The sequence below is a fragment of the Hemicordylus capensis genome, chromosome 1 (assembly GCF_027244095.1).
Source record: "Hemicordylus capensis ecotype Gifberg chromosome 1, rHemCap1.1.pri, whole genome shotgun sequence".
Classification (NCBI taxonomy): domain Eukaryota; kingdom Metazoa; phylum Chordata; class Lepidosauria; order Squamata; family Cordylidae; genus Hemicordylus; species Hemicordylus capensis.
Genome location: NC_069657.1, coordinates 434,813,308 through 434,835,859, shown reverse-complemented (window position 1 = coordinate 434,835,859; position 22,552 = coordinate 434,813,308). Strand labels below are relative to the sequence as shown.

Below are 22,552 nucleotides of genomic sequence, written 5' to 3'. Positions count from 1 at the left end.
ATGCACTATGGGCAGAAAAAAATAGCTTTTGCCCATATTGGGACAGAGATAGTTTAATTATTCAGTGAATTAATGTGTTGAATTTTAAATGCTAGAACCACAATTCCTATGTGATGAGTTTATTGTAGTTGATTTGACAAATTCAGAGGCAATGAATGAGACACTTGTGACTTGCTTAAAACAGAAAGTGACTTAATCCAGCTCAAAACATGCTGTCATTTGCTGAAACTGGAGCATCAAGGACTATTCTATTTTCACCTTATACCATACACTAGTTTTAATTTTACTGATAGCAGAAGGGATGCTTTAAAAGCATGAATTTTACATGTTCGTATGTTCTGTCCCCTCGTTTGCTGAAGGGAAGTAAGGAAGATGCATACTAGTTTTTAATGGTACTCGTTGTTATCAGTAAAGTTACGGCCTGTCAAAATGCTGCAGGGCAGGCAGAGAAATGGATGGACTTTTAAACTATAAACTGCCAAATTCCCATACTTCGTTAATTTTTAAAAAATCATTTGCTTTAAATAAAATTAATTTGCCAAGCAGCATGAAAATGAAATCTAATATAGTAATGCCCTTAGATAAATATATGGTGTGATCACATTTGGAATACTGTGTATAGTTCGGGTCACTGCTCCATTAAAAAGGATATTGTTGAGCTAGGAAAGATGCAGGAAAGGGCAGCCAAAATGATCAGGGGGTTGAAGCAACTCCCCCACAAGGGAAGACTACAATGTTAGGGCCTTTTTAGTTTGGAAAGAATGGGGGACATGATAGAAGTGTATAAAATTATGCATGATGTATATCAGGAGCATAGAGAGAGGTGTTTCTCTCATAATATTAACACCCAGAGTCATCCATTGAAGCTGAATGCTGGGAGATTCAGGACAGACAAAAGGAAGTACTTTTTTTACTCGCACTGCTGCCAGATCTGGTGATGGCTATCAATCTAGATGGTTTTTAAAAATGAATTAATCAAATTCATGGAGGAAAGGGCTACCAATGGCTACTAGCCTGGATAGCTATGTTTTCCCTTCAGAGGGGACATGCCTTTGAACACCAGGTGCTGGAGGACACCAGTGGGAGGGGCAGTTGCCCTCTCCTCCCCACTTGCGGACCTCCAAGGGGCACCTGGTTGGCCACTGAGTGAAGCAGGATGCTGCACTAGATGGGTCTTTGGCCTGATCCATGAAGGCTTTGCTTACGTCCTTATGGAATCTCTCTGTTCAGAGACCAGTCATTTATATAGTCATTTATACTTGCCATCATTGTCAGCTCCAAGGAAGATTACCATAACACAGTATGTGGGCTGCCTTTGAAATAGGTTTGGAAATGACAAATAGACTAGAATGTAGCAGCTAGACACTTAATAAGGCTATTCCCACAATCAGGCGAAATCGGGCTAGGGGAGTTAACCCAAGGCGGTTAACCTGCCAAACTACCCCTCCCCTGAAACTGGTTTCAAACCCAGTTTTTTAAAATTCTGAGTTGCCGTGGTGCGGCTCCACGCTGCAGCAACTCACAAGGAGACCCCCGACCGGGGGCTCGGGGGTCTCTCCAGCATGCCCTGTGCGCTCGTAACGGAGCTGGCAGTTGTGTGGGCGGCCACTTTGGCCACCCAGAGCAGACTGCCTGCTCATGTGCGAGGAGAGCGGGCTGAGCCCACTCTCCCCGCAAACCCTCCCCAGGCTCTTCTCACTAATCATGAGAAGAGTCTCAATGAGTGCTAACTGAAGGAAGAGCCAGCGTGGTGTAGTGGTTAGAGTGCAGGACAAGGACTGGGGAGACGCGAGTTCAAATCCCCATTCAGCCATGATACTTGCTGGGTGACTCTGGGCCAGTCACTTCTCTCTCAGCCTAACCTACTTTACAGGGTTGTTGTGAGGAGAAACCTAAGTATGTAGTACACTGCTCTTGGCTCTTTGGAGGAAGAGCGGGATATAAAATGTAAAATAAAATAAACGAAAATCACAATGCACCTCTTCTTTAAGAAACGGCACTGGTTACCAGTTTGTTTCCAGGGCCAGTGCAAAGTGCTGGCATTGAACATTTCAGCCCTAAATAGTTTGAGCCCAGGGTATCTGAAGGAACACCACCATCCACATATTCCTCTTGTGTGTTGAGATCTTTGGCAGAGGATCTGCTTTGTGTTTGTATTACACAGAAATACAAATGAGGGCTGTCAGATTCTTGGCCTTCTACCTGTGGAATGCCTTGCTTAGAGGCAGCCCACTTGGCTGCCCATACATATGTCTTCTGATCCGTAGAACAATTGCTAAGACTTTAAAAATATATATATTAAAGAAAGGCATTTGGATCACTGGAAAGACAGTGGTGATGGCTGCTTGCCTTTCTGTGTTTTGTATGAAATTGGTTTGCTGCTTATTGTTTTCCTGTTATTTTTATTGTGATACATTGCTTGCTATCCACTTAGGAAGCGCCACAAGGCTGAGCATGTAGACTGTCTATGTAGATAATAAACAAACTTCATGAGACCCTAAAGAGTCTCTCCTGACCAGGGCAGGATGCTGAGCCCAGTGGCAGTTCAAGATCTTTGTGCGCCTGAGGCAAAGTGGCAAATGTGGCCCATTAAAAAATAAGAGTGGGGGAAGGAGAGTATCTTGCCATCTCACTGGCATCCCAATACTTTGGTGCCTTAGGCAACTGCCTCCCCTCCTCTCATGGAAGGGCTGCTCCTGTTCGAGCCCAAATGGGTCTGAGCCATGTTAACCCAGGAGAAGGAGGAGAGGAGTATTAGTGCAATGTCACTGCTATGTGTGTGAACTGTGAGCCAGGTTCAGTTTTCACCTTAGTCATGAACTAACTGGGTGGTCATGGGCGAGTCATCATTATTCAGGCTTTACATGTCCCTCATGGGGCTAATGATGCTTGCTTGCTTTGAACTGCAAGGGTTACTGAGACAATGTCTATGCGCTCGAAAGTGCCCAATATGCAAGAATTGTTATTAAAGCGTACAATGCTATATAAATAGCAATTAAGAAATGAGTTTGCACTGCAAGTTCTGCATGCTATAGGAGAATGCTTTAATCTGCATTCCATTATAAAGAATGGAAATGATTTCAGATGTCTGTTCAGGGATTAAGCTGTCATTTTTAATGTTGAAAGATTATTGTCAGGCTGATCGTTTATAATCTGCTTCTTCCCTCAAGATAAGTGGTGACTGTTGGGTGGGTGGGTGGAAATCCCTGTGGCTGAGTGTTTTGTTGCAAGTTGCTCAGTTCTGATGACGAGCTGAGATGCACATATCGGGCAATATATAAATATGATAGATAGGTAGGTAGGTAGATAGATAGATAGATAATTTGCAATTCAGTGAAATGTCATCATTTAGCTGCAGAGTGCAGGACTGTTCTTCCAGTAAGCATCTTAGCCTTTAACGGGCTTACAGAACTGTAAGTAATTTTTAGATAATGTAACGTGTTTCATAACGATTCACTCTTTCAAAGGAATGCAAACAGACATACCAAGAAAAAGAGGAGCTTTCTATTCCAATATTCATTAAAACAGCGTTTCATTAGCCACTCTTGCAGCAAGACAGCCCCTGACGCTAAATGTCATTTTGTTTCAGGAGCCTTGTATGAACACACTGAAAAGGAGAGGTCAGCTGAAGCTGTATCTAGAGGTTATTTGGTGGGGTTTTTTTTTTTTTTTTTTGCTTGTTTGCTACAGAAAGTTGTTTGTTTGCCATCTTGTTTCCAGAGAAAGTGAAATGCAAACAGTGGTGTTAGCTGTCCCAAGCAGTAGTGTACTGGAGGGGATAGGGTATGTATGTATGTATGTATGTATGTATAAATAAATAAATAGAACAATACCATCTATGTCCCATTTTGGGGCTGCCTGATGCTGTAGTATTGCTGAAGCTAAAAGAATGTGGGCCTGATTAGTTGGGAGACTGCTGGAAGGCATATAACAACCAGAAGGGGAAGGACTCCAAAGGAATCACAAGAACCAGAAACCACAGGACCCAGTGGGCAATAGAAAATACAATGGCCAACATCCAGACTAACAAAGTGTTAACACTGCACATGTGGTTCCGAGGAAAATATTTTGTTAATCTTCCCTTTTCTCTGAAGCCCTCTATGACTTCAAAAAATATGGAGATGGGGCTGTAGCTCAGTGGTAGAGCATCTACTTTGCATACAGAAAGTCCCAGGTTCACTCACTGGCATCTCTAGTAGGGCTGGGAAAGATTGCTGTAGAGCTGCTGCCAGTCAGTGTAGAAAATGCTGAGCTAGATAGGCCAATGGTCTGACTTGGTATAAGGCAGCTTCTTATGTTGTTCCGATGTCCCTGAGAGTTGTGCAATCCTCAGGGACATATTTCTGGGTGGCACAGAGAGCTTCCTGTGCAGGGCGCCAAAAATTCCGGCTTTCTTGCTACACTGATGCAGTTAGTTGGGAAGTTCCGCTATGCTGCACTGCTCTCTTGCTGCACTGGTGCAGTTTTGCTCTCCGAACCTCCAGGGTGCTCTTGGGTGAGGGGAAGGAACTGCACGAGATTTCAGGCCAGGCAACGGAGATTACTGGCCAGAATCTTCCTAAGCTTGAGAATCCAGGTGATTTAAGAGAGCCAGCTCCACTCCATTTCCTGCTGCACAGCTCAAACCCTGCTGCACACCCTCAGTCTGGGAAACGTGTTGAGAGAATTCACTAGGCATCTCCTCCACTTGCTACTGGCTTCCCTGCTGACTATTTTCTCTTGTTCTTTCTTTCTGCTCTGTTCTCTGGTTTGCTTAGCCTAGCCTAGCAGTATCCTTTGTCACCCTCTGTCTTCTCAACTGTGTCCTTGGCTCTGGCTCTTTTCCTGAGTGATGACTAGGGTTGTTAACTCCCCCATCTCGCTTTACTGGTTTCTGTCCTGTAGCAGCAGTTTGATGTGCAGACATTAGCAAACAGCAAATCCAATAAACCCATACCATGAAATGCCTCACCTGCTCATTGCTGCACACCAAACTGCTGTTAAAGGAGCAGGAACAGGCAAGCCCAGTTTTTTTCTGGCTTGTTGGCTACCCCAGGGACTACTTCCAACCTACCTGGCTCACCTGCTCAGGCCACTTAAAAACTGTTCTGGCTACTGAGTGTGAAGTGCACTGAACACTCTACAAAGCATTCTGTGTTTTATTAGTGGCTGACATACTATGTAATGTTCCATCTGCCTTGTAATGGAACATGAACTCAGTTGCACAAGAGTGCTCTTGTGCATATTGCAAGAATTACACAAACACAGTTGCATGAATGCATAGTTGCAAACACAGTTGCTTTAAAAGGGTCTTGGACAAATTCATGGAGGGGACAGGTCAATCAGTGGCTACTTGTTGGGTGGCTATAGGCTACCTCCAGCCTCAGAGGCAAGATGCCTATGAATACCAGTTGCAGGGGAGCAACAGCAGGAGAGAGGGCATGCCCTCAGCTCTTGCCTGTGGGTTTCTCAGACGCATCTGGTGGGCCACTCTGTGAAACAGGATGCTGGACTAGATAGACCTTGGGCCTGATCCAGCAGGGCTGTTCTTATGTTCATGATAGATGGCCATTATTTCCAGTGACCATCCATTGTGCAAATGCATCTGTGCAATTCTTGTGTTTTGCACAAGAGCACAGTTGCACAACTGAGTGCATGTTCCATTAGAAGGCAGACGGAACGTTATGCAGTATGCTAACCATTGACATGATGGGGATTTGTTCATTCCTCTATCATTAGTTTTACCCTGCCAAACAATGCAAAAAGACAAAGGCAATGAAACAATAAAATATCAAAGCGAATCAGGCAACACTAGCAAGATGTTCACTTCTTTTCTCTTGTCACCTTCATGGTGTTTGGCTACTGATCACTGCCAGAATCAGTCTAATCAAATGATCTGAGCATTTCCCACCAAAAAAGAGTTTCAGAGAACAGTTTGCATGTTTAACTAGGTGCGGGGGTATGTGTGTGTGTGTGTGCAGCTTTTCAGGAGCAGCAAAATCTCTTTTTGAACCATCAAAGTGGAACCTCTTCTCATCAAAAGATTCTACATGTACTAGGAGAATAATGCTGAATTGCTGAAAAGGAGAGGCAAGTACTGATGGGATGAAAATAAAAAAGACAAGTTCCAAATGAGGTAATGATATATGACAAGGTGGGGTGGGATGCACAAATCACCAGGAATGTCTCCTGTACAAAACCTCTTTCATTTCGGTTTGGGATGCCCAGGAAACATGCCAAGTGCAGTTGTGCCAAGGAGCACTATTCCAGTTTGCTTGTTCTTTGTGGACCACCACACTTGGTTGTCTGACAGTCACCACATGGGAGATGCTGGGAAGGCTTCTGGATTAGAATACAACTGCTGAATGTGTCCTTTGTAGCTGCAATGCAACTGTGAAGATTTCCTGATGACAGTAAGAAGTGCTGTTCCAAGCGTGATTTTACTTGGCTTCCACACATTTTAGGTGGCTTGCATTGTCTTTTCCAGCAGGAATTCACGCTCTGGCTATATGCACAGAAGGGCCCTTGTATGATTTTAGCAGTGCCATCTAATGGCCAGCTCTCGCTTTCCATGAAGAACTGATTACTACCTTTCTGGTGCATGGTGGTTCTTCATGGATAACAAGAGCCAGCCAGCAAGTGGCACTGCTAAACTCACACAAGGACCCTGCTGTGCATATGGACAGAGTGTGAATTTGCACTGGAAAGGACAACACAAGCCTCCTGAAGTGTGTGGAAGCAGAGTAAAATTGTGCTTAGAGCAGCACTTCTTAATGTGGTATGGAATATATGCATGTGTGAGGGGGAAAATGGTGTGTGTAGGATGAGGACAGGTCATCTTTGCCATTGCTGAAGAGGCAGGCTGCTTTTCAACTTCAGTTTTAACTTGTAAAATGGAAAGTGAGTTGCCTTTTAGGAAGTGGGGGAAATATCAGAAACCTCTGTCTCATCAGCATTTTTCTATATTATTCCTACTGATGGGGGGTCACCTAGAGCTGTACCAAGGACCACTACTGGTCCTTGACCTATAGTTTAAGAACAGCTATCATTGTGGATTGTGCCCAGTGACCTTTTACTGAGGATTTGAAGGACCTGTATAATTTCTCAGCACGCAGTTAACATATTTTGCGTATCATTCCCTTGAATGTCACGGATGTCAACACATGGCTGATGGATAAGAGCCACGGTCTTGTAGTGCTCTGCCTCATTTCAACAAGGCTGAAACAGGAAAACTTCCTAGTGGGTTGCGCCAAATAAATAAAACAAGGGGAGATTTATACTAAAGGACAATGAGAAGTTAAAAATTACACAAGGGAAGAGAGCTGGTCTTGTGGTAGCAAGCATAAATTGTCCCCTTCGCACAGCAGGGTCTGCCCTGGTTGCACCTGAATGGGAGAGAACATGTGTGAGTACTACGGGGCCACTCTGGGAAGAGCACCTACCTGCTTGCATGCAGAAGGTTCCAAGTTCCCTCCCTGGCAGCATCTCCAAGATAGGGCTGAGAGAAATTCCTGCCTGCAGCCTTGGAGAAGCCGCTGCCAGTCTGTGTAGACAATACTGAACTAGATGGGCCAATGGTCTGACCTGGTATAAGACAGTTTCCTATGTTCCTAGTACATGTAGGAAAACTGACAATCCAATCCAAAACAATCTAGAAAAGTTCATTGACCACATCTGACCATCTTTCATTCTGTCTTAATTAATCCAGAATAACTAGTACTCCCTTTTTCCATAGCTGCAATCATTTAAAGTGGACCCGAATCCCCACTTCCCCCAGAAGCATGCACTGAAAGGACTGAAAAGATACCTTTTTTACAACTCTGATGGTAAGTACATTGCTGTGGTTCAGTGGTGCTAAAGTGTGATTAATCCATGATGGATTGATCCCATGTATACACCCTTAGTTATTCTGAACTAAATTCTCATTCAGAAACTCATAGAATTAAATAGTCTCCTCTGAAATGTATCTTGACTTAAAGCTGATCAGCTATTATCTGCATCACCAAAATTGTAGGTAGCTATGTTGGTCCATTTGAAATATTCCAGAAGCCACATATGGCAATACTAGGACTAACCAAAGACAGTTATAAACTGCAGACTGTTGGGTCCTTCCATCGATAACCATTTTTCCTACCTGCCCCTGCTGCTCTTTTCTTTTGCTTAACATCCAGCAAATGTTAAAAGCTTGTTGCTCACCATTTTGAGTCATTTTTCGTTGGTTATGATAAAGATATTACTACACTGTGCCTTTTGGATCTGTACCTTCAAATGTTTGTTTTATCGGTGTGTATGTGTCCTTTCATCAAGAAGGGATCCTGAGGGGCCATGAAATGGGCAAACTAGGAACATAGGAAGCTGCCATATACTGAGTCAGACCATAGGTCCATCTTGCTCAGTATTGTCTACACAGGCTGGCAGCAGCTTCTCCAAGGTTGTAGGCAGGAATCTCTCTCAGCCCTATCTTGGAGATGCCAGGGAGGGAACTTGGAACCTAGAAGCTCTTCCCAGAGCGGATCCATCCCCTAAGGGGAATATCTTACAGTGCTCACACATCTAGTTTCCCTTTCAAATGCAACCAGGGTGGACCCTGCTTAGCGAAGGGGACAAGTCATGCTTGCTACCACAAGACCAGCTCTCTGATGATGACCTTAGATGGTGAGAAAGTGTCACTTAAGTGATATTGTGATGTTATTATTTTTCACAGTAATTAAATATTAGCAATGCAAAGGAAATACGGGCACCACAGACACTGACATGCTAGAATTGATTCAGAGGAGGGCAACCAAGATGGCAGGCAATCTGTAAACCAAGTCATATAAGGAATGGTTAGGAGCTGGTATGGTAAACCTGGAGAAGAGAAGACTAAAGGGGGATATCATAGCTGTCTTCAGATACCTGAAGGGCTGAGGGAGAAGTAGAACTAGTGGGTTGAAATGACAAGAAAGCAGATGCAGACTGGTCATCAAATGCTTCCAAGCTCTAAGAGCTGTTATACAACAGTGCAACAGTCTGCCTTGTGCAGTGGTGGGCTCTCTCTCACTGGAGGTTTTCAAACAGAGGCTGGACAGCTATTTGTCAGGGATGCTGTGGCAGCTTCCTGCTCTGAGCGGGAAACTTCCAAGGTCCCTTCCAACTCTATGATGCTATGATTCTAATTATAGTTCTCAAGGTCATGGTGTAACTAAGACCAAGGTGGCTTAGTCACATAAACTAGAATGATTAGTAAGTAAGGTTATTTGGGCAGGTAGATGGTTTATAAGGTCTGTAGCTTAAGGTTGCCACATCCTACTCTGGAGAAGTCCAATTGATTCTAACAGAATGGCTTGTGGGGGGAAAGAGGTTGAGGATTGTTAACTAAACCTTTTACATACAATCTGTGTTGTAAATTGCATAAAGCAACACTCCAGATGGAGATTCCTGGACTGTGGCCAGGTCTCCTGGGATCCCCAGTGCACAGCATAGTGTGATGACATGAAAAACATTGGCAGGGAATTAAATTATTGTGACTATGGTTTTTTTGTTTACCTGGCACTGAAGTTCCCAATGCAACAAATACAACCGCAGTTACTGAATCCTTCAGGCCAATGGTGCAGCCAAAATGGGATGCCAAGTCCCCGATGAACGCTGTCAGGAGGCCGATCATTAAGATGGATACAACAAAACAAGCCCAACCATTCCAGTAGTCCGTTGGGGGAACAAAGGCAAAAAGGACTTTCCAGAAGACGGTCAGAAAGTGCATCACGTAATCAAAGCAGGAGGGCAGTTTTTCTTCCCCACATTCATCATCGTCATCATCCTCACCTGGAAAATGAACAACATCACAAAGGAGAGAGAGAAAGATCATGGTCAGTGAAACCTTGGCTTTTCTAGTCATTTAGAATGGCCACATACAACCACCTCATTTGTGGTGGATGTTGCTTGGAGAGCAAGGCTGGGAAAGACCTTGTCCGAGTCCTTGGAGAGCTGCTACTAATTAGAGTAGACAGAACTGGGCCAGATGGACCAATGATCTGAATCAGTATAAGGCAGCTTCATATGTTCATATATTTTATTATCTATGTCCATAGCTAGCCTAAGACATTTTGGCAACCATAGTCAAAAGTAATAAGAACATAAGAACAACCCTGCAGTGCTGGGTCAGGCCCAAGGCCTATCTAGTCCAGCATCCTGTTTCACAAAGTGGCCCACCACATGCCTTTGAGAAGCCCACAGCCAGGGGGTGAGGGCATGCCCCTCTCTCCTGTTGTTGCTCCCCTGCAACTGGTATTTAGTGGCATCTCGCCTCTGAGGCTGGAGGTGACCTATAGCCACCAGACTAGTAGCCATGGATAGACCTGTCCTCCATGACTTTGCCCAAAACTGCTTGCATGATCTAATCCACATGTTGTAGCTGTAATGAAACACATTATTTAAAGTGGTTTGTTTATATTGCACACCCATTGCACACATCATCACTTTAACACTTAACAAAACTAGCATCATAACCCCAAATCATTATGTTTCAAGGACAGATTGTAAGACACATATACAAGATTGTTTCTAACAGGGCTGTCAATGAACTTGAGCTTTTTAAAGTGATTAATGATTTGCTTCTGACCAACACACTATCTGATTAATTAATTAATTGGTTAAATGTATATATTTTTATGTATTATCACAATATAGGTGTCTTTTTGTGAAAGTGAAGATAACATGCAATTTAAAACAAACAAGCTACCACTCACAGCTGGAGAGAAAGGTCATCTTTAACAGTTTCATTCACTATTATAACATCAAAAGTAACTATACCATAAGTATACACATGTAAGCCTGCAAAATAAACACAAATGCCCTTCTCACAGGATAATTGATTAAAATTCCACCCCTAATATTACAACTAAACTTTAGTTGAATAATCTCCCAGTTAGACCAATTAAAGGTTGCAGCTATCCTCTTTAATCTTAGCTGTGATTTTTTTTTAAAACGGAACAGCTGGCAATTTGCTGTCCTCAAATGTGCTCAAAACCTGCCACCTTGGTCTGTCTCATGGTACTTTGGGACTGGCAGTTTCATTCTAGTGGTGACGTGGTTGACAGGCTTGTTCTTCATGAGGATAACCTGGAATTTCACCTATCACTGCTCAGCCCTCATTGTTGTGGCTTGTGACAACATGCCAGATGCCATAAAGGTTTGCTTATGGGCTGCTGACTTCGGCTCATGAATTGGGCTTGCGATTTCTATTCTTTCTGTTCTGGTGCAATGTTTTTTCATTAAACAAGTTTTATGCTAGTGCTGGCCCTTGAGGTACTTCATCGGTGGGTGACTTGGTCTCAAAGAGCACTTTACAACATTTTGGGGCCGATCTGCTCTGGGGAAAGTATCAGGCCCCACTATCCTTCAATGTGTGGCAGGGAAGGAAATACAGTACTGGAAACAGTGGGAGGGCATAGTGGACAATGGACCAAATCTAGTCTGAGGAACATCACCAACTGGCTCATCATTCACGTATGTCTAAGGCTGTGTATACACGAGGACTTTAACATGCGTGGGGGTCCCGTTCCTGGCTGCAACTGCGGATATAGAAACTGTGAATATAGAGTCATTGGGGGCTATGGGGTCGCAGGGGTTAGGTTCCTGGTCATCAGGAAAATAATAGAACATTACTGAAAATTGCCCAAATTTGGGAGGGAAATGCTGGGGCGGGGTGGGGGGGGGGAAGAGGAGCTCCCTACCATGCTTTGCTGATTCCCCTGAGTAATGCTGTGCCATGGAATGGCCCAAACTGGCCAAAAATTGCCAGTTTTCTATTTTCTTTTTAAAGAACAGAACCATTTTGAGGCTCCAAAACACAAAATGGCAGCCAGAATGACATCCGTGATCATTTCTGGTCACCCTCAACTCTTGCATATGTGAGGTTGACATGTTTTTAATCTCCTGCCCACCGCCCATGTATGTCGAGGTTAGGTGTCTTTCACTCAACTGCAGATATGTGAATCCACAGATATCGAGGCCTTCCTGTACTCTTAAAAAAAGTCAACAATAAAAAATCTGCCAATGAGAGTTGATAATTTTGAGGTAGATGGGCCACTGGTAAGGCAGTAACATATATAATGGTTGTAATTGTGTTTTAATTATTACAGTAAATCAGCGGGCAAGGACTGAACTCTTTTAGTCATGACTAAGTTCCATTGAAATTAATGGAACTTTTTAGTCCTGACTAACTTGCCTCATTTATTTCAATGATGCAATGTCATGACTAACCATCTGGATCTTGCCCAATGTTTATATTAACTTTAAAAAACCACCATTATTTATATAAACTGAAATAAATCTGATCTTTCTATGTCAATATATTAGTTCCAACAAGTAACAAATATATGCAATTTCTGGGATGGGGTTGGGAGAGTCTATTAGTGATGTTTGCCCATTTCTTTGTCATATCAAATCGCCCGTTTATATGTTTGCAAACTTCAGTACTTTTTATTGTTTTACCACATGGTAAATCAACAATTAAACAACCATAAATGCAATGAAAACATTAACCAGCATTTTCCTCCAATCCCACCCTTCCCTAGCCTAAAAGCCCCCTCCCATCACCCACCTATTCACACATAACTGTCAAGAAAAGATAGATAAAGAAAATGAAAAAGATAGAAAAAGAAAAGGAGAGAGAAAGAACAAAACCAAAACACACACAATACTCACTCTTGTCTTTCTTGCTAGCTTCTGCAGAGGAGCAATGGGTAAAATCCAGCTGTTAATCTCCGTAATATACTAAACATTCCTGCCGAATTTCTTGCAAAGAATCCATTTAGCAAATACCACTTTCCCCCTTGCTATTTAGTCTAGCTTTTAGTCTAACTGAACTAAGTTCAGATAGTTTTTAGTCTAACTGAACTGAGTTCAGTTGATATGAGGCTATTTTCCCAATGGGGGGGGGAACTAGGAGCCCAGCCTGGTTTCCCCCCATCGTGAGAACCACTGGGCTCGCGGGCAAGCCTGGTGGTTCAACGGTGGTTGGCCTGCCAAAGTAGCCCTCCACTTAAACGAGGTTAGTGGAGCGAGCACTCCACTAACCCCGTTTTCAAGATCGTGAGATGCCGCAGCATGGCGATTCATGAGTAGACCCCTGGCCAGGAGGCTACAACAAGCCTCCCGGCCTTGGGGGTCTCCTCAGAATGCTCCGCTTCTACTTCAAATGGAACCACTTTTATTTTCAGAACATGGGCCTGGGAAGTTTGTACTGAGCATGAACACAGCATGTGTACCTACAGAATGGTCCCACTGCTTGTACGTGCATAATATTTCCCCTTAGGATCAGCCTAGATACAACAGTGGACTAGCCCGCCCCTTTAAATGCAGATCTGTATAAAATGGGGGGTCTGATTTAAAGAGCAAAAGGGGTGCATAGGTGAGAGGATGATGACCCCTCCCCATGCCTCCCTGCAGCTTCCATTTCCAGAAGCAGTTTTTCCCCACTGGTGTTGGAGCCTGGCTGCTAGCTTCATGTATCATTTGGCCCACAGAGTTTCTGAAAATATGGCTTAGCAGAGTGGCCCTATATCCTCCTACATCCTCCCATGGATCACCATGCCTCAAGCTTCAGTTCCTTACCCACAAGACCATATATTCTTTAGCAATATCAAAATGGAAGTGGCCTTTAATAAAAAGAGGATTTTGTGGTAGGAACGGGGACTTTTTGTTTGCACCAGCAGATGCAATTCTAGTTCTCGATGTATTGCAGAGCACAAAAAGATAAAATCTCATAAAAGTGAGGAGCAGCAGAGCACTGGACATCTGTTCAAGCCTGGAGCATTCAGGTGCCCTTGCTGTGCGGCTGCCACACTTCCTCAGCGAGGCAATGGCCCATTTTATTGGGAAGCAAGGAAAATGCCACTGTGTCTTCTCCTGTAATCAGGGGAGTTTGCAGCACAGACAGATTTTCCTCTCACAAAGTACACACAACCTAAATGTTTCTCTCCTCGATGTCTACAAGAAGCAACAGAACTCCAACACTTCTTTGCCTCGCCTCATTGTGGAAAAACAAACCTTGGCAAAAGACCTGTGGTAGGAATGTGGTGATGGTGATGAGCAGGGGCACAGCTATAACTGAAGGGTAGGGGTGGACCAAAGCCCCTTGGCCCATGAGAAGGCCCCACTGCAACAGCTTGCTCTTTGCTCTCCTCTTTGCACCTCTCTGAAGAAGAGGGTGAGAGGAGCACAGGGATCCATTTTTACTTTTGGTCCCAGGGCCCACTTCAACTTTGCTATGCCCTCAACACTAGGAGGACTTCATAAGCCAATGAAGATCTGCAAAAACTACTTGCAAGTAGTCCAAGGACACTGTGGTGCCCTGTCTGTATGCAGTTATGGGAGAGGAGAGCTGGTCTTGTAGTAGCAAGCATGACTTGTCCCCATAGCTAAGCAGGGTCTGCCCTGATTGCATTTGAATGGGAGACTAGAAGTGTGAGCACTGCAAGATATTCCCTCCCTGGCTTCTCCAAGATAGGGCTGAGAGAGATTCCTGCCTGCAACCTTGGAGGAGCCGCTGCCAGTCTGTGAAGACAATACTGAGCTACATAGACCAATGGTCTGACTCAGTATATGGCAGCTTCCTATGTTCCTATCAGGATATGAATGCAATAAATAAATAAACAAACAGCTGTATACAGCTGCTGGATAGGATGGAGCCCTCCTACCCAGTGTGAACCTCGCACACGATTGCTTCCCCCACCTCCTATGTTTGCAGCTTCCTATGTTCCTAGGTCTGTTGAATGCTCTTCCTGGAGGGGCTCACTTGATGCCCACTTTCATGTCTTTCCCACACCAGATGATGGCCTTTTTATTGCCCCAGGCACGTAAAAAATATCATTTGAGCTGTTTGAACCTGCTCTTTTTTATCCTGCTTTGCTTCTGGGCAGTAGCTCAGTTGCAAAGCATCTGCTTCGTGTGCAGAGGGTCCCCGGTTCCATCCCTGGCATCTCCAGGTAAGGCTGGCAGAGACTCCTGCCTGAAATCTTGGAGAGGTGCTGCCAGTCAGCATAGCCAATACTGAGCTCGATGGACCAATGGGCTCACTCAGTGTAATAACTTCCTACATTGCTTCCTAAGGGGTGTTTATTGTTTTATTGGCCCACATCCTGTGCAACGAGCTGCTGATCCAAGCGAGAAGTGTGCTCGTTTCTTCCGAGCCACTCGGCACCCACCCACACTGTTTGCGAAGGGGGGGCTGCTCTGTGGCTACTATGGAGTGTGCCACTTCACCCGTGACGTTACTCCCATTATTTCCAATGGGAGCCACATCGCCAATGCGATGACGCACTGCTTAGCTGGCACGGAGCAGCCCGGCCATCTCAAACGACTCTGATGGGGTGCAGAGTGGCTCAGTTGCAACAAGCATGCCTCTTACTTGGATTGGCAGGTCTCTGGGCAGTTTGGGAGGCATTGTTTAAATTGTTTTAAAGTGGTCACTATCCCTCCCTAAGAGTAGTTTTTAGTGGAGATGCATGGTACATACTGGATAAAATAAATAAGGGTGGAGCTGCCCAGGAAGAGGCAAACATGGAGTTCCCATTATTGTGTTTGCCTCATAATGCTAAAATGGCAGGGCATTTGTTATTGAACCAATGAGAGGTATGTGCTGTGCTGAACACTGAGCCCTTTTTGGAAGGGCGGTATAGAAATCAAATAATTAATAATAATAATTAACCCCTCTCCAACCCAGCAACTTCCCCCGACTTACTGCTTCCCCAGTACCTTCTCCAGGCCAGATAGCTCCAACACCTGAACTAAAACTGGTTGCGGGGTGGGTGGGTGGGAAAGGCGCAAGGAAGAGAGGGAGAGTTGTGGGGGAGAACTGGCAGGTGGGGTGGTGGTGGTTAAGCACTACCCTACTTACATTATCATTAACTGGCAAACATGCATATGCCACCATAATGCATAGTTCCACTATAACAGGTATGCGTTAAAGTTATTTAATTTACTGAATAATTTTATTAACTTGGAATTTAATTTTAATAATGTTAGAATATGATTGCCAAGTGCCCATCAGTTTGTTCTCAAGCCAGGAAAATAAGTACCATGTGCTTAGCAATTTGTTCTCAAGCCAAGAAACTCAATGTGCACCCTGCCAGCCAGGAAAATAATGCAGTGTAGCCATGGCCAACTGGAATGAAATTACTGCTCTAATTGGTAAGGGAAGGGAGTAAAGAAATCCTGCCCTTTTCTTCTTGGTTGAGCAGTTCATCAAAGATGGGAGATGAAGCAGGACAGGACAGCTTTCCGGGTTTGTTAATCATTCCAGTGCCTTTCAGTCATTAGTCAGATCACTGGAAGGCAAGCACAGGTTTATTGTTCTGGAGTTGAATAGAATGCAATCTCTGGGTGACATTAGGAACATAGGAAGCTGCCATATACTGAGTCAGACCATAGGTCCATCTAGCTCAGCATTGTCTACACAAACTGGCAGTGGCTTCGCCAAGGTTGCAGGCAGGAATGTCTCAGTGCCCCTATCCTGGAGATGCCAGGGAGGGAACTTGGAACCTTCTGATCTTCTCAGAGTGGCTCCATCCCCTAAGGGAAATATCTTACAGTGCTCACACATCAAGTCTACCATTCATATGCAACCAGGGCAGGCCCTGCTTAGCTGAGGAGACAAGTCATGCTTGCTACCACAAGATCAGCATTCTAACACTGCACTTGTGAAAGGACCTTGAGCTAAGACTGGAATTTACATTCTAGACTAGTTTGTGCATGCTCAAACATTTGCACTTGGGCAACAAGGTGCACAACTCGTGACACCCTTCATACGTTTTGCAGAGAACCTTTGCGCAGTAGTGCAATTCTGAACCCCACCCCACCCGACCATGACAAGAGTACAACCATGCATTCTTCTTGCAGTAGTGCAACTTTCTTCATGGCACAAGCAGAATCAGGATGTCAGCCTGTATGTTTCTTTCCTAGGTCTGGGGCAAAATGCCCCCACTTTGCCTCCCCAGTCACATGTGGCAAAACTGGCAGGCATTCTGCTGATCGGAGGCAAAGGTGGGTCTGGCTGGTGGGTCTGGCTTCTGTTCTGGGTGGTTGCTGGCCACCATTTTCCCCTTAGAAGTCCACTGGCAATGATGCTATGCCATCACATAGCATATTTTCCAGGGGACTTCTGGGGAAATGTTATCTGTCACCCATCCAGAGGAGCAGGGTTGCTGCTGCCATGACATTGGCAGTGGAAGCGATACAAAGGTGAGCTGAGGGCCCGTTTCAGCAGAAGTTCCCCTTCCTGCCCCAGATTTTGAGCCAACAGTTCTTCAGGGAGAACTTTAAACTCAGCCTTATGTTTTTTCCTCATAATTCTGCAAGTTTAAAGGCTCTAGAGATTTACTTGCTTTTTCAGCTATGGTCCAGTTTGGCAGTTTGCATGCATATCGCCATGGTCTCCATGGTAAAGTAATTGTATGTTATGGTGAAAAGCATCTACAGAGGGAAAAGTGTAGAAAGGGTAGGATTCACTTTGGTTTAGCAAAATTGGAAAGCTTTCCTTAATTGTCAATATTATTATGTGGGGAACCTCACATCACTGTGGTCCCACTCCCTTGGGAGGAGGTGGGGCTGCAATTGGGCTCACAACTATGTTGCACCTGCAAAGACGTGAATATGCAAACACTGTGATTTCTGCAATGGCAGCCTCCTGTTCTGGAGCTGGAATCACAGTGATCACATGGAGATGCTGTTCACACAAATAATACATTCCCATGAATATGCTCTGCCGGAAAACCTGATGGTGGATCCATCTACCTGCCTGAAGTAGGTGACCCTGAAGGGAGGTGATGTGCATAAGCAGACAGAATACCGACAACCTAATGAAAATGATGGGATAATTTTCAACCCAAACCCAGAACATGTGCTGCACGGTGCATTACAATGACATGCATGCAACATTTATGCTTATTTATGATGGTGACAGTTTGCTAGATAATTTAATATATTCCCACTGCTGCATGTTCCGAGGTCACGGGACATGTGTGCTGAGATCAGAGAGCTCACTGGGGGTGAAAGCTACTTCAAAGTCCTTAAATAGTTTTAAAGCACTATGATTTAAAGCACTTAAAGGGGGGGAAAAACCCTGCATGAATACAACCTTTGTAAGAAAAAGCCTAGAATTACCCTCCCTGCTCTGCTTGGAATCCTTTTCATGTTAAAGTATCTCAAAATGCATTGTGGGGAAAGACAGGGAACCAGGACAATAAAAATCCATTAGGAGAACCAAACACCATGGCATTATGAGAAATTTATTATATAGGTAAATATTAAAAGATCATTACAAAGTCTTAGCTAAGGACTCCCCGGGCATTAAGAGGTGCAAGCTTGGGGCAAATGGTTGAATATATAATTCAGCACAACACTAATTCCTTTGAAGTGAGTCCCTTAAGTGGAGAATGCTATAAATGCAAAGGACTATTCTATAAAGGGGACTGGTGGTCCAGATACATTTTTGTGGAGAGTCTCCCAGCTCATTTTAATTACTGCAGAGCCAGGTTCACTGATACAACTCAGCTCCCTGCTAACTGAAATCATTTCACTGAGAATCAAGTTTGTAAAAAGCTGGCTGAAAACTATTACTACTGTTATTATTGCTAATTATTTTATTGCACATCTATCCTGTTTTTCAGATCCAAAGATCCCCAAGACAGTTGACAAGATTATGTTTTGTTAAAAAAAGAACAATTACCAGTTTAAAACCTCCAAACCATAAAAATAAGAACACCCCAGGTAAAATCTCACACAGTAAATCTAAATTATCCACCAGAGATCTGATGGAACAATATAGGCTGACATACAGTGCAGGAACGTACTAACTAACTGCAGCAGGGAAGCAGCAACTTCTGACGCTTCCCCTTCCTCAGTAAGTCCTCTGTGCCACCCAAAATATGTCCTTAAGGCCTGTGCAACCCTCAGGGACATATTTTCAGGTGGCAAAGATCACTTCCTGGGCAAGGGGATTGCCACTTTCCCACTGCACCAGTGCAGTTACTTGGGAAGTTCTGTTAGGCTGCATTCCTGTTACACCAGAACATCCCTGCTCTGTATGTCAGATAAGTGTTACAAATTTCCTGAAGACCATCAGAGAAATGGTCTGGCAGTGCCCTTACCAGCCGCCACTGCCCTCTGCCTAACCCAGCTTGCAAGGCTGTTGTAAAGAAAAATCAACAGATGGCTGTAAAACATTTTGTACAATAGAAAAGTCCCATAAAAATCATGCAAACCCTACCCTGGTGAACTATTTGGAGCAGCCAGCTTTACAACACAACATTCAACTCAATACCTTTGGAGAAAAATCAACGTGCATTAAAATTGAACAGATCCACATTTTTTTAGCAGATGGTGAGAAAAGCTTCACTGAGAATATGTCCAAGATGTGAAAGCCACAAATATAACATTATATGAGCACCAAGCAAGACACAATGGGTTAACAACAGCCTCCTGCTTCTTTTCATTGATCTATGGACCCACTAAGGAAGCTTAGAGTATCTCTTTGCTTTGGTGTTAGGTGTTTACAGACTTAGGTGTTTACAGACTCTTTAAATTCCAGCTCTATGGCTCTCTAATTCCGTGAATGAATTCTACATTTATGTGAACAATGCATTTTATTATATATTTTTGCTTCCCTCTTTTCTGCTCCTCTTGTTGCTTTTCTTATAGGTTTTTGGATTTAATGATTTCAGAAGGGATGTTTGACTTTAAAATGTGCTGCCAGCCATCATATGTCACTAGCACTCAATGAAAAATGCTGAAACATTAAGGAGGCTTTGAATGGTACAGGGTTGTATTTATGATACTACTCAGAAAATGGTAGATGTGAAGCTAGCTCACTGAGACATGCAGCAGTTCTTGAAAATCTTTATTTTGCCTCGGATGAACAAGATCGCTACCTAGTCCTAATTTTTATAGTCTGTTTGTATGACGGGAATGCTTTCCAAATAAAAACCTATTATGAAGGCAAAATTGAGTGAACAAATTTCAATCTGTCTTCACTTTGGAAATGAATGTTTGGGAAAAGGAACTTCTGGAGGAAGCTGGGAGCTTCCGTCAGAGCTGATGTCAGCTGGCGAGGGTCAGCTGCCAAGGGTCAGAGCTCTGGAGGGCACTGCTGATACCTGCCCCAACCCTCTAGGGAGGATGGTCCAGGAAGCCACTGGTGGCTGGGAGGGCCATGGCAGAGGATATGACTTTCTTTCATTCTTGGCAATCTAGCAGCAGCAGCAGCAACAATAACAACAACAACAAAAATGAGGCGGGTCTCACAATCAGTGAGCCCCGCTTTGTAAGGGTTTGCGGGGAGAGTGGGCTAAGCAGGGCGGGAGCCCTGGGCAGCCAGATCAGCTGCCCACACGACTGTCGGCTCCATGACGGAGCTGGCGAGGGCTGGGTGGATCGGGAGCCACATGGCCCCCGGAAGCTCCAGTATGCCCTACACGAGACCCCCAGAGCCGGGAGGTGGCTTTTCGCCTCCCCTCCAGGGGTCTACTTGTGAGTAGCAGCTACTCACGATCTGTAACACCAGGTTTGCGGAGTGCTCACGCCGCAAACCCAGTTTAAGGGGCGGGTTATTTGAGTGGGTTACACGCTCAGGAACCACCGGGCTCGCAGAAACGATTTTGTCCCAGCGTGTGAATAGCCTCAGTGTTTTAGCCACTGGCTGGTGTCTGCTATTCCTTTTTCATCATAGTGCCCCATATAGCACTTCAACACTACACAAGGTGTTGTGGGGGAAACAAACATGGTAGGCAGACAGCTAGAATGCTGCTGCCGCCAGCCTGTCAAGAATGACATACACCTATACATTGACTACAGTGGGTAAGTTCAGAAATCATGGTTTATTTTCTCTAACTGAGGTTAATGTGTATCAACCCACACCAGTCAACAAGCTGTAGTTTTATCCTAGGTTGTCAAACCCTGATCTCAACCCAAGACCTGAAACTGTTTGTCCTAACTATGGTCTCACATGATGTCTGAATCTGTGACTGCAGTTTGATCTTAATCTTCAGTAGCTCTGCCCTCGCGGGGCTTGCAGATAGAGAGGCAAGCTTTGATCAAGGGAGGGAAAGATAAGGGTGGGACCTGAACAAACCATTATATGGCCCCAACCCCCCATATATAGTGATTGTCTGTGGAACTAATCCAAGTTTGTCAAATAAACCTTACTTAAAACAAAACATGGTTCCACATGATGTCTGAACCCACCCAGTACATGGCTTACATTCTGCGAAGCTAACTGCACACCCAAGAGGGATGTGGGCTCATTGGCTCCGTGGTACTCGCTAGTGTGTGGACACTCCTAGCAACGGTGGGGGAGACTCCATGCATCCTAAGTGCTTTGTAAGAGCAGCTGCGACCTACTCCCATCATTCCCAATGATAGTAGGCCAAAGCTTCTCTGATATAGCACTTAGGAGTTATGGGGGCTCCTGCAGGGAGCATTTCACATGCACAATGGCAAATTTAACTTATCTACACTTTCCTCTGTAACCTACTTTGTCTCTCTAAAATATGTCCCTAAGGGTTGCACTGCAGAAAGATGGGAGGGATTTTTTGGGCAAAAATTACTCCTCCCCATTGTGCATGTACACCATTAGTTTGAGTGTCTGCCTGATTTTTTTTTAATTCTTTGTCATTGGTGGTGTACATCATTGTTACAGAAGAAACCCATGTACACTGGTGGTGCTGAATTAATAATAAATATTATTGGTTAATAGTAATATTTAAAAATCATTAAGAAAAGAAGTGGCGGTACAATTAGTGTGACTCAACTCAGGTTAAGCCACAACACCAATTGAAGACCAATGGAGCAGAGCAACATCTATAGTGAAGAAGGTGAAGGAGGAAACTGAGAATGCAGTTCGTGCTTGTGATGGGTCTTTGTGAGCACGTGGACAGGCAGTTCAGAGAACCAACTCTGGCAGATTTCTAACTCACACTGTCTAGGAATCACTCCTTTGGCGAGAAAGTTAGTCTAATGGAATCAGAAGCAAGTTTAACCTTTTGTCTCACTCAAGGTCAACTTGCTGGGAATCCGGTACTCCTCTCCAGTACCATACGCTCTTGTTTCTAGTTTGTCACTTGAAACAGTCATTGGACAACCAGTCTGAATAAATTCCCTGGAAGAATATGCTGACATTTCTAATGAGGCCTCAGGGACCAATAACACTGACTTTCTCAAGGTAGCACTGACAGAATGACTCTTTCATTTCCTGAGAAGCATTCTTAAGTACAGAGACTGTAAAACCAGCCCAGCAGATAGCTTTCAAGCATCAGAGCTTTGCTATAAGGTGACAGAAAAGGTACAGAACTGAAATGAAATACTCCAGGTCTGGATACAGAACTGATATGAACATGGCCTCTTTGAGACAATTCCTGTGCCATGACAAATTTGCCCTTACATAAGGAAGAGCGGGATATAAAATGTAAAAAATAAAAATAAATAAATAAATAAATATTCCCAGGATCGCCCAAAAGTGGGCTAAGGGAGCCCAGCTCCCTTTTGGGCGATTGCGTGCTGCAATGGGAGCAACAGAGCAATCGCTCCATTAACCTTGTTT

General features: G+C 44.2%; 1 protein-coding gene across 9 annotated transcripts in view; it reads right to left on the bottom strand.

Annotated features, from left to right (window-relative positions):
- SLC8A1 (solute carrier family 8 member A1) overlaps positions 1-22,552 on the bottom strand; it is a 485,859-nt gene that overhangs the window by 9,723 nt on the left and 453,584 nt on the right. For all 9 annotated transcript variants that reach the window (XM_053242775.1, XM_053242770.1, XM_053242787.1 and 6 more), the window contains one exon: positions 9,505-9,780. In XM_053242775.1, coding sequence (XP_053098750.1) covers positions 9,505-9,780 — 276 coding nt within the window. The remainder of the gene's footprint in view (positions 1-9,504; positions 9,781-22,552) is intronic.